Source organism: Notolepis coatsorum, assembly GCF_963971535.1.
Source record: "Notolepis coatsorum genome assembly, chromosome: 4".
In the NCBI taxonomy this organism is placed as follows: domain Eukaryota; kingdom Metazoa; phylum Chordata; class Actinopteri; order Aulopiformes; family Paralepididae; genus Notolepis; species Notolepis coatsorum.
In genome coordinates, this window is record NC_140168.1 from 123,084,375 (window position 1) to 123,096,976 (window position 12,602).

The 12,602-nt window shown below is 48.1% G+C and overlaps 1 protein-coding gene across 1 annotated transcript in view; it reads right to left on the reverse strand.

The window, feature by feature from the left end:
* med11 (mediator complex subunit 11) overlaps window positions 1-12,563 on the reverse strand; it is a gene marked incomplete at its 3' end in the record, with an annotated part of 64,274 nt that extends 51,711 nt beyond the window's left edge. The window contains exon 1 of the mRNA XM_084311812.1: window positions 12,316-12,563. Within this exon, the coding sequence (XP_084167938.1) occupies window positions 12,316-12,385 (70 nt within the window). The 5' untranslated portion in view covers window positions 12,386-12,563. The remainder of the gene's footprint in view (window positions 1-12,315) is intronic.
* Window positions 12,564-12,602: the final 39 nt, after the last annotated feature.

Consider the following 12,602-nt stretch of genomic DNA (forward strand, 5'->3'; position numbering starts at 1 on the left):
GTTGGGGGTGACTGGGTCGACATCTGCTACATCACTTGAGACGTAACCGAGGGGCTTCGAGTTCAATACTCCCTCGATCTCCGTGAGGACTGTCATTAGGACTTCTTCCGCCACAGTCTGGGCCCCAAGCACGGCGTACAGGGCTGTCTTTATGGAACGTACTTCTCGTTCCCAGGTTCCACCGAAGTGAGGTGCGTTCGGGGGATTAAACTGGAAGTCAATCTGGGATGGAGCGAGGTGGGTCTTAAGTTCTGGGCCCATAGCTTGGAAGCTCTCTCTCAGCTCTCTTTCTCCGCCTTTGAAGTTTGTCCCGTGATCAGACAACAATGTAGACGGTTTTCCTTTCCGTGATGTGAATCTTCGGAAGGCCATAAGGAATGAGTCTGTGCTCATGGTTGGAAGGAGTTCGATATGTATCGCTCTGGTGGTCATGCATTTGAATACAATACCCCACCGCTTCTCAGTTCCTCTTCCTCTCTTTATATACAGCGGGCCAAAACAGTCCATACCGGTGGAGTGAAAGGGTTTGTCGCCGAGTCGGAGGCGACAGGGAGGTAGGTCAGCCATCCGGGGTATACTGGGCTGCGCGCGCCACTTACGGCAGTCTAGACAGGTTCGCTGGAAGCGCCGCACTGCTTCTCTCCCTTGCAGTATCCAATAACGACGTCTGATCTCCGCGAAGACTCTCTCTGCCCCTGCGTGGTGCACATCCTCGTCGTATTTCTTTATGATCAGCTCTGTGACCTTGTGTCGGCTGTTCAAGACTATCGGGTACTTGACGTCATCCGGTAGGTCTGGGGCTCTCCGCAGACGACCACCCACTCTGATGAGATTATGGGCGTCGCTCTCGGGGGCTAGGTGAAGCAGTCTGCTGTCTGATGGGACGGGCTTTGCTCCCTGTAGACAGGCTAGCTCATCGGGGAACGAGTCTCTCTGGGCTCGTTGTAGTAGAAGGAGTTCTGCTTCTTCGTAGTCAGCTGCTGAAATGTCAGTTGTGGGCTGAACCTCTGGGTGGTGCCACAGAAATGTCTTTAGCTGCGCACTCTCTAGGGTGAGGCAATCGTCTAGAACCGGGCCTGTGGGGACGAGTGTGTGTGTCAACCCACAGAACATAGGTTTCTTGTTCTCTGCCTCCTCTTTACTCGCCTCCCGTGGGGTGGGTGTAGGCCACTCTTCTTCGGGGAGCTTGAGGAACTTTGGCCCGTCACTGTAGAGGTTGTGACGGGTGAGGTCATCCAGGGACATTCCCCGGGTGATGACGTCAGCTGGGTTGTGTTTGGTGTCCACATACCTCCAGCTGGTTACTTCTGTTAACTCTTGAATCTCGGTGACTCTGACTCCCACGAAGACCTTGTATCTGCACGAATCGGACCGGATCCATGTGAGTACGGTCGTGGAGTCTGACCACAAGATTGTTCTTTGCACCGGGATGGTGAGTTCACGTTGGATTAACGTGGCGAGCTGCGCTCCTGCTAGGTCTGCGCAGAGCTCTAGGCGCGGGATAGATTGTTGCTTGCGTGGGGCTATTCTTGAGCGAGCCAGGATGAAAGCAGTATGTATTTCTCCTCCCTCCTCTTGGGCACGCAAGTAAGCCACCGAACCGTAGGCTACTTCGGAGGCGTCGCTGAATACGTGCAGGTCGATCTTGCATGTCTCTGGCCTCACTGTGGGTGGGAAGTAGCTGCGGCGTATATTAACACCTGGGAGTGAGCGGAGTTCCGTCTCCCACTCTCTCCATGTGGATGCAAGGTGTTCGGGTATGGGATCGTCCCAGCCCTGGTCTTTGTCCCATAGCGCTCTTACAATCATCTTTGCCCTGGTGGTGTAAGGTAGAATACATCCCAACGGGTCATATTGTCTGGCGAGTGTTCTGTATACACTCCGTCTGGTGGTCGGTATTGCCGTCGACCTTCCCTGCTCCTTGATCAGGGGTTTGTGTCTATAATGGAGCGAGTCTGTTTTGAAGCGCCAGACTAGTCCTAGTGTCATTTCTTGGGCTTCTCCTGGGATGGTCGCCATCCAGGTATCGCTACTCGCGGCCTTGTCCTCGGGGGAGAGGCGGCGCGGTACTTGCGGGTCGCTGCTGGCCCACTGCCTGAGATCAAAGCCGCCTTTGATCAGGGAGGCGCGGAGCTTGAGTAGGAGAGCCTCGGCTTCTTCTGGCGTCGAGACGCTTTGTAAACAGTTGTCCACGTAGAAACTATTTGTCACACTTTGTTGGACCTCTTCATCTGCTGCTGGGTCCTCTGCGACGTGGCTGCGCAATACTGGGGGGTCGCTGCTGGCCCGCTGCCGGAGATCAAAGCCGTCTTTGATCAGGGAGGCGCGGAGCAGCGCACGACGTCGCCAGTCAATTTTCTTTATGTGTCCCGCTGTGATTAGTTTGGTAATCTCAGCGCGGTACACAGCTTCTTGAGCGGGGTCTTTGGCTAGGCGCCGCTCTGTGTTCAATAGATACCGCTCCGTCGCCTCTTTTGTAGCACGAAAGGTGGGCATTCCCTCTCGCCTCAGGAGTGGAGTTGCGTATCTCATCACTCCGTTGACGTTGACTCTCTTTGTCCCGTGCTCGAGGAGGGCTATAGCGTAGATATCTTCCTTAGAACGAATGTCTTTCTTTTCGTTCTTAAAGGGCATTGTCTCTAGTGTCCATAGCCTCTCGACATGCTGCAGGAGTGTGGTGTCTCCTTCTGTCGCTCTGGAGTGGAGGCAGCTAGTGGCTGCTGTTCGGTTAAGAGACTTGGCGAGGGGGCCTTGTAATGTCCATCCTAGGCGGGTCTCGACTGCTGCAGGACAACCTCTGGGTCCTGTATGGACCCGGTCTATCGGGACTATGAGGTCTGCATGGTCGGAGCCTATCAGCAGGGTCGGGGTGGCGCCGTCTATGAGCGGGATAGGAAGTTGACGCAGGTGCACATATTTATCCATCAGCTTGGCGATGGGGTAGGTGTACTGCGATAGTCCTATTTCTTGGCTGGTGAAAGCATTAGTAATCCTGTACCGTCTCTCTGGCTGCCCGCTTGCTGCGATAGTGAAGGAGACATTCTCGCCCTTTATCGTCTTTAGATCTCTTCTTATTGTCCGAATCGTCATCTGGTTCTCGCTCCCCCGCAGCCCCAGCTGGGCCGCAGCGGACGCGAGGAGAAGGGTCTTCTCTGACCCGTCATCAAGGACGGCGTAAGTGTCCATGATCTTGTCTTGGTAACTCAGTGTTACACGGACCACCTTCAAGAGCACCTGGGCGCCGCTGCTGCTAGCGGGGTCAATGTACATAACACTTGCCTTTGTGCTGTTGGATGGTGCAGGCTTTCTTTTGTTACTGTCGTGTAGGACATCCAGATGGGCTCCGTCACACCGACTACACCTCTTCTTTAGGCGGCACTCGGCTGCCATGTGACTGCGCGCACATCGGTAACAGCGCCTGTTGGACTTTATCCAGTGACTTGTTTCTTCAGCGGTCATCTTCTTGAACTGGTCACATTGTGACAACCAGTGTAACTTCTCGCAGTACGGGCACACCATCTTCCACTTCTCTTTCATCGAGGGGGTACTGTGGTTCTTGCTGCTCGGTACTGATTCTGATTGGTGCATGACAGTCACCGATCTTCGGCCATCGTTTACTCTCCTAGGTCCCTCTCTGGAGCTTGGCGTGCTCCGCACGAACGTATCCAGCCGTAGGCTGCTGACTTCTCTCGCCAGGAAGTCGGCTAAGTCCAGGAGGGATGGCTCGGGACCGTTAGGATCACGGTGGTCTCTTTGCCGCCTGAAGCGCTCCTGTCGGGCGGGCGGCAGCTTCTCTAAAATCCTCTCGACGTTCGAGTTTGCGTATAGTTCGTGCATACCCTTTTCTCGTTGCGCCCCCAGCATCCCTACCAGGGATTGTACTTTTATAGACCGGTCGTCTAGTGAGCGATTGTCTGTGGCTGGGGGTAGGCGGTCAATATGCCTTATCTCCTGTATTACGTAATCCCATATACGTCCATATCTCTGGTCCAGCGCTGCTAGAGCCGCGGTGTATGGGGTCGTAGAGGTGGCATAGGCCAGCGCTATGTTGTGCGCTCGGGGCACTTTCAGGTGCTTCAATAATATTGCATACTTGTGGCGTTCATCAGCGACATCCACCATCATTGTCTCTAAGCACATCCGGAGCTCCGTGTACTGTGCTCGATTCTCATGGGTGAAGTCTGGAAACGTCGGTGTGCCAATGTATGACGCCATGGATGGCTGGCACATCGGTGAGCGTTGGAAGAGAGGCCTCCTGGGCGAGTCTCTTCTTACGCCTCTCGGTGGGCTGGTACTGGCAGGGTACCATGGCCCGCTGGTCCAGGTGCTATTCCTCGGGACTGGTCGTGCGTCATGCTCACCCGTGAGTCGAGTCGGGGGTCTGTAGCGCAGAGCCGCGGGGGTATAGTCTGGGCTGTACTGGACCTCCTGGTCCTGTGGAGTAATGTGCTGCTGTCGGGCTTGACTCTCCTCTTCTCCCTCTTCTTCTTCTGCCAGGTCACCTAGATCCTGTAGTCGTCTATTTAGCCTCTCCGCGGTGTCCGCTGTTCCTTCCTTGTAGCTGGGTCTCACTTGGACCGGTCGGGGAATGAGTTCGGAGGGGGGTGTAGACTCTCTCTGGTGGTCGAGTTCAAGGTCGCCTGCTCGGTTAGGGGAGGGTGCCCTTGACGTGTGTCTTGACGAGGCTCTGGAACCCCTTGTGGAAGGAGGGGGTGTTGCCCTGGTGATCAGCTGCTCCATTAGCTGCGCTTGTAGTCTGTCGCGCTCGGCTTCGCGCTTGGTGAGATCTGCTTCTCTTTGGGCACCGGCAGCGGCGCGCTGGGCGTCGGCCCGGTCTCTTGCCATATTCTCTTCCGTCTGAAGGCGTCTCAGCTCCAGACGTATGTGCTCTTCTTCGCTCCGTTGCTGCGCTTGGAGTTGTTCGCGCTCGCTAAGCGTCTGTGCTTGGAGTCGATCGCGTTCACCCTGAAGTCGATCGCGTTCACCCTGAAGTCGATCGCGTTCGGTAGAGGCTGTCAGGCTGGCGAAGAACGCCTGTGACAGCATCCTCTCCGCCTCGCTGGGGGAAGACGCTTGTAGAGGTGAGCCGCTCCTGGCTGTACTCGTTGGGGAGTCCTGGAGCTCTATCTCCTCGGCGCTCTCCTCATCTTGTTCCGTGCAGAGTTCCACCTCTGGAGGGTTGTCTTCCTCCCGGAGCTCTGGGGGGACTACTTCTTCGGTATTGGCGGGGGGTAAAGTCGTGTCAGTTCCCTCCTGGTCCCCACCGTGAGCTTGGTCAGTTACATTAGAACCCACTAGGGCCTCTGTGGTCGGGGTATCCTGGTTGATAGGGTCGGACATAATTTTACTTTCTACTTTTACTGCGTTTACTACTTGTAGAAGGCTAGGTAGTTTACTGACAGCGTAATCCTCTAAGTACTGAGGTGGCTGTCGTCTACGTTGCGGGCGTTCTACTTTAGGAGGACCGTTTCGTGGAGTGTTCATCATAGGCCATTTCAATATTAATACCACTATATTAATATTACACTAATTACCCTCCGGCTCGAAGGACCAATTGTAACTGAGGGGTACAATTCCCTGACTGTATTGATAAGTATGGTATCATTAAACCACTACCGCTTTATGTACTTTAATTACTGGCCATACAGTACACGATATCTAAGTATGATGAACACTTTCCCACATATGAAATCAGGTCCACACAAAGGTAATAGTCAAATATTTAATATATAGCAAAAGGTACATATAATAGTTACTTATTACATTTATGATTTGAATGCTCTTATAAGGCAAATGAGTATTCGTAGGCAAATCAACACTGAATGTCCAATCTCTGGTTACACAGGAAGCAAGTATACAACCTGGCTCTTAGGGGATTATATCTATGGTCACTTAATGATTATAGCTGGATAATATACTGAAGGGGTCCCGCCGGTTGTAAGCCAGTAGGGGGGGTAGGAGAGCCGTCGGCTGTATCCCGTCTGGTCAACGATTTCTAGGGAGAATTCAGGTACAGAACACAGTGCCCGTAGAACCTTGATCCGCAGATGAATACACTTGGGCTCTCTTGTAGACGATAGCTGTAGCTGTAGGTCCACAACGGAGAAGAAGCGAGGCGACCTCAGTCTGGTCTGAGCGCCGTCTCACCTTGGCTCCTCTCGGGGTAAATCCAACACTCACCGGTGTTGGCGATTATCCGCTCCACAAATCAAAGCACCAAAGCAAATAGATATTCCATGCCGTATAGGGCTCAGCAGTCGTCGGGGTAGGTAATCCAATGTGCAGGTCCACTCGTCCTCGCCTAGAACTCCTCGGATGAAAGCACCACGCGTGGTCTGCCCAACCTGGTTAAGACTCTAGATAACGCGAGGAAGCGATGGGGGTGCTGCTCACTTTAGAACTCTAACCGAACGATGCACCATACATAATAGACTATTATTACTTAATAGAAATACGGTGCCAAACTCTGGCAATTCAGCTATTAATTCGCACGAGGTCTCACTGCTATTCTAAGGCCAAACAGGCCGTACTACACCGCACGGCGCACGCGGTATCGTGGGGTGAGGCTTCACGTCTTGTTACTTAGTTGGGTAGAAGGGTAAAGGACTAAGAGGAATTCTACATTTCTTGCGCCATATTTATATGCACGGTGGACAAGTAGTGCCGCTCTGCTTTCGGTAGCCGTATTCCTGCGCGGAGCTGAGGCTAGTAAGGGCATGTCTCGTCGGTACCTTTGAACTTGAACGCCAGGGGCTTGTCCCTGGCGCCTGGTCCTTTTGTCCAATAAGAGAATGAACTATTATGGGCTGTAGTAGAATAAAGGGATATTCCGTGTATATGTACAAGGAATATACAAGGGATATCAAACGATATACAAATACTATTAAATATATATCCATAAATAAATATATATATTCGGTTTAATCTGATCCTTCACAACAGTACTGTTTGTGATACAAAAAGAGTCCAGAAAAGGGAGTACCGTAATTCCTCTAATAGTAACCCCGGCTTGTATTTGTTTCAACTGTAGCGGATACCAGGCTTGTATTAGGAGGAGGCATGTATAAGAGAGAGGCCTATATTTCTAATTTTCAAACAGATCATAATGAATAAATCAACATTTTGTGTCAGTTTGAACCCAGTAAAATGTACTGGGTTCATTTATTGAAACCAAGCAAGTACTGTATGAAATACGGTAGTAAACAGTGCAATTACAGGTGGTCAAAAAAGGTAAAATAAAGTAAAATAGTGCAATCACAATACTGGTATAATAATAATAATAATAATAATAATAATAATAATAATAATAATAATAATAATAATAATAATAATAATAATAATAATAATAATAATAATAATAATAAAAATAAAAATAATAATAATAATAATAATAATAATAATAATAATAATAATAATAATAATAATAATAATAATAATAACTTCGTTTTATACAATTCTGAGGTAGGCTTACTCTCTTGGTAAACATTAACACCATACCATTATATGGTATTTACTGCACAGCCAGGCCAGCATATAACAACAATAACTCTAATATACATGAAACCCGGCTTGTATTAGGAGGCCGGCTTATAATTGCTTAGCTCAACAGCGCACCCGGTCATTAATAGAGACCCGGTTTTTAATTAAGGAGGTTGGGTGGGGTTGGGGGGGTTGGGTAGGAGGGGTTGGGGGGGGGGGGAAACACTGTACAACTGTACAAGCAAGACTGTACATTGGAATATTGACAACCATACTAGGTAATTTACTGTACATTAGAGGGGGTTGGGGGTGGGGGGAAACACTGTACAAACAAGCATAACTGTACATTGGAATATTGACAACCATACTAGGTAAATGACTGTACATTGGAGGGGGTTGGGTTAGGACATTTACAGGGGCCAGTTTCGAATTGCAGTCTCCCGTAGGTGTTCTTTGAGGGTGGTTTTGAAAGTGGGTAGTGATTCACATTCCTTTACAGCTTTAGGTAGGGCGTTCCACATTGATGTGGCATAATTGCGAAACGTGTTTAGTCCCTTGTTTGAGCCGAATCTGGGTTTAACATGATTTGTGGAGCTCCCTCTGGTGTTGTGATCGTAATATTCACTGACCTTTGGGAAGTATTTTGACATGTACATGGGTACCTTGGTCGTGTAGTGTATCTTGTAGACCAGGCCCATTGCAAGTTGCTGTACTACTCTGTCGTCTACTCTAAGCCATCCTAGGTTGTCAAAGTGGGCAGGGGTGAGGTGGGTTCTAGGAGTAAGGTCAAGCAGTAGTCTGACCAGTTTGTTTTGAGATGTTTGTAATTTTGTTTTTAGCGCCTTTGAGGTGCTTTGGTACCATGAGGTGCAAGCAGCATAGTCGTAGTACCCTTGAATGAGTGCTCCTGCCAGAGTCTTCAGGGTATTCTTGTTTACCAGAGAGGAGATCCGGTACAAGAATCGAGTTCGTTGGTTGACTTTTTTTATTACATTGGATGCCATTTTGTCACAGGAGAGATTAGCCTCTAGGATGGAACCCAGGTAGGTAATTTCATCTTTCCTTGTGACAATATTGTCACCCACTGTAACTGAGAAGCCGTCGGTCTTGCTGAGTTTGTTATTTGAACCGAAGAGAATGGACTCCGTTTTGCCTAGGGCTGGGCGATATGGCCTAAATATGATATCACGATATTTTCTGACCTTTCGGCGATACACGATACGCATCACGATGTTTTTCTTTTTTTCCACAAACAATTCATTATGAGGCTTACCAAGACAGTATTTGAGTTTGCAAGCTAACATTAAAGACAAAATAAAATACCCATGCATTTAGCATTTTTATATTATATATTAGATTTAGATTATTGGATTATTAGATTATATATTGCATATATTTAGCAATGAGATATTATATGATTTAGATATGAAATATGATGAATTGAAAATGAGGGACCCTGATGTAAACAAGACGAAAGTCTTTCTCTGGTCTGCATCCTCCAGTCCACTGTTGACTGTTGTTGTATTGAGCTGTACTGTATTGTACCCATGCTGCAATCTGTTAATAACGTTCTCATTCATTCAGTCGGCAAACAGAATCATTTTGATTGACAGTCGCGTCTGCCAATTACGTCACATCGCTTGCACCCGCCCTGCTGTTCTTAGCACCAATCGGCAAGCGCGTATTCATTTTTTACTTCCGCCATTGGAGAGCTAATGACAATAACAATGGCAGCGGTAGCTCGCCGCGGCCGACGTTTAGCTTTTAGCTCCGCAGAAGGACTAAACGACTGGAGGCATAATGATTTTACTGCAACGGATGTTATAATAAAAGCCTTTCCATACATCTGTCTGATTGAAAACTTTATTAACAGACCGCAGAATGGGCACAACTGAGTCAGCACGGGCTGAGATATGAACGACTAATGCTTGCTATATCTAGGTCGACCTCGGTCGTTGCTATGTAAATACGCTGATGTTATTGAAAGTGTAACTATATAACGTTAATGCCACAAAACGAATGCCTTTGTTATCATAAGTAGTAACTTTTGATGCAGTAGTGTGTGTGTGGGGCGGCGCTGTTCAAAAGTGTCAACGTGTGGACCAGATTGACGCGACACAAGCCTCTTGGTCAAAACATCACGATATCCACGATACGTTTAAAAAGTGTATCGTTAATGAACTGTACCCGATATTTATATAATATCGTCATATCGCCCAGCCCTAGTTTTGCCCATGTGTAATGATAGTTTGTTATCAGCGAGCCATATGCAGATTCTGCCTAGTTCCGAGCTGAGGGTTTTTTCAACCTGTAACTTGTTCTTGTCAGAGACCAGTAGTGATGTGACGTTTGAAGCGAGGCTCCGGAGCTTGTGTCGAGCAATCCAGCTTTTTTTAAGTGGAGCCTGTATCGAAGCGCGTATCAGGTGACGTACTGATGACGTCCGAAGCCTCGGTCCGGGGGGTACCGCCCCCGAAGCCCCACTCCGGGGGGTACCGCCCCCGAAGCCCCACTCCGCGTCACTGATTCAGGAAATGGCTTCGGGGTTGGTGCGCAACGCGTCTCCAACACGGGATCATCCCTATGTCAGCGTTTCCGTTAGCCGGTAATTACCGGTATTTGACTGGCAAAATCTGTTGAAGTCCGACAAATTTAATCTCTCCGGTCATAGTGTCCGGTGAAAATAGTTCCCTCTGGGCACAGTTTGATTATTTGAATTGTATTTGGATGGGCTGGAGTTGGGTGGCCTATGCGATGAACGAAACAATCATTGCGTTTGTTGTCGTTGCATCGCCAAGCAGCCGGTCTGGTAATGACGACGCTGTGTCAGTGAGAGCTTGCTGCTGGATTTGCGGAAGGCATGCAGCTGCAGACCCACAGAACCCACCAGCTTTGCTGGCACAGTGCGGTCCCCAGACCTGGAAAGCTGCTCTGCGGGTCTGCAGCTGGATGCTTCTTGCAAACTAACTGCGGCCGGCTCGCGCTGATATTGTTGGACCGGCTGCTTGGTGGAGCAACGATGAAACGAATGTAATGAATCGTTCGTCGCATGGGCTATTTAATTTTGGCCTGTTTTGGTACGGTTCGGGTGGTCAAGTTGTGCTTGGAGGGAGTTGTTTTCACCGGACATTATGACCAGCACCAAGTCGTTGGGAGGTGGAGATATACATCACGCAAACCCACGATAATGTTGCCGTCTCTCTGCCAAATTTCTCAGTTCTTCGCTTGATATAATTAATACAAATGTCCAATATAACGGAATTTGTTAGCTCATAAAAATGTGATTATAACAGACTGCTGTTTAGTGTCGGACCGACTGCCCACATACACGGTCTATTTTATTTCAAGTCAGCAGCAGCACGGAGTATCGAGGGACTTATTTTATTTGGAATATATTAATGACTGTATACGCAAAAGTAGTCTAGTTTTAAGTAATAATATTATAAATCTACATGACATTCTTTATATAGCCTGCCTATCAATTGTTTTAAAGCTCAATAAACTATGACCGGAATTAATCTCATTTGTCCGGTAGATTGAAATCTTGCAGGTCACGGAGACCGGCAACAATTTTTTCTAACGGAAACCCTGCCCTATGTTCCCCGGAACATCCCCGCAACACAAGTGTCGACATAGGAATTCATTACGAGTTTCTTTGCGTTGGAGAATCCCGTGGAGTACTGGGAAAGACAAATAAATGTGTATCCTAATAATCCCAACATATATATATATAACAGGTAGCGCGAGGCACTGTCAGTCACGATGGACTTCAAGCTTTGTGAAGTGACTGGCGAGTAGCGGTACTGCGAGTTAAACTCACTCCACTTAAAAAGACACACTTTACACGTCATGAAGAGTGAATTCACCTTGGTGTAGCGGTCTGTGCTGTCACCTGTCGCCCGTGTCACGGCAGACCCGGGTTCTAAACTCCCTCGGGGCATCGAAGAAAGTTAAACACAACGCAAAAAAGGTGACCATATGATATCATCTCCGTTACATATAAACTTGCTGTAATGTCTAAATTGCTGTGCCTAATCTGATCACATCTGTATGATCCAAATGCAGGATGGCATGTCGATTTTGAGTTGCTTTTTCTGAATAAAAATATATGAAGCAAGCACTTGTCCCTGCCATCATTCTGTTAGAAAAACACACTATATTAAATTATAGAATGTTGTAGTAACACAAGCACTTTCTCCTCTGTCCCTGCCATCATTCTGTTAGAAAAACAGACACATTATTATTTGTTTATTGGCATCATCATCACTCTGCCTGTTCTACATTTATTGTCCACTTGATGGCACAGTAGAGCAAATGCACCATGAAGCTTCGACACATGTGTGGTACAATTGGATGGAAAGCCTCAATGCTTCATGAAGCTTCATCTCGCCATCACTAGAGACCAGCAGGGCTGAGTCGTCCGCAAACAGGAACAAGTTGCAGTCACAAGCTGACGACATGTCATTTGCATAAATTAGGAACAGTAGCGGTCCTAGTATGCTTCCTTGTGGAACACCACAGCTCACTGTGAGGGGGGGGATAGGGTTTCGAGATGGCGGTGAGAATAGAAACAGGGCAGTAGTTGCCTGGGTCTAATTTGCTGCCCTTTTTGTGCAGAGGGGTCACCCTCGCAATTTTGAAGTCCTTAATAATATTCGAGTTAACTTTTAGTAGGGCGCCCTTGGTGGGAATTTGAAACCCTTGCCCCTGAATACACTATATGAAAAACGAAGGGCTATAAAGAAAATGACGTAGATTGAAAAGGTTAATAGTAAGTACAAATAGATCATATAAAATGTCTTATGGGTGTTGATGTTGATGACTGAATATACTGACCAGCGCACTGAAGAGTCATAGCGATCTCCTTCTCCACCTCTTCCAACGCTCGTAGTCGCTCGTTTGCCATCCTATCAAACTAAAAAAAAACTACTCAACAACACCTCTTTATATGTTCAACTTAACTAAACAACCTTATAACCGTAGCACCTGTAAACGTTTACCGTTCTAACGCTATAAGTAAACACATAATAACAGCCTAAATGACTCTGGTAGATAAATACATGTGAAGACGTTGAGCTCGTCAACAAACGAGCGGCGCACGAAACACACGTCACCGCGTCGCG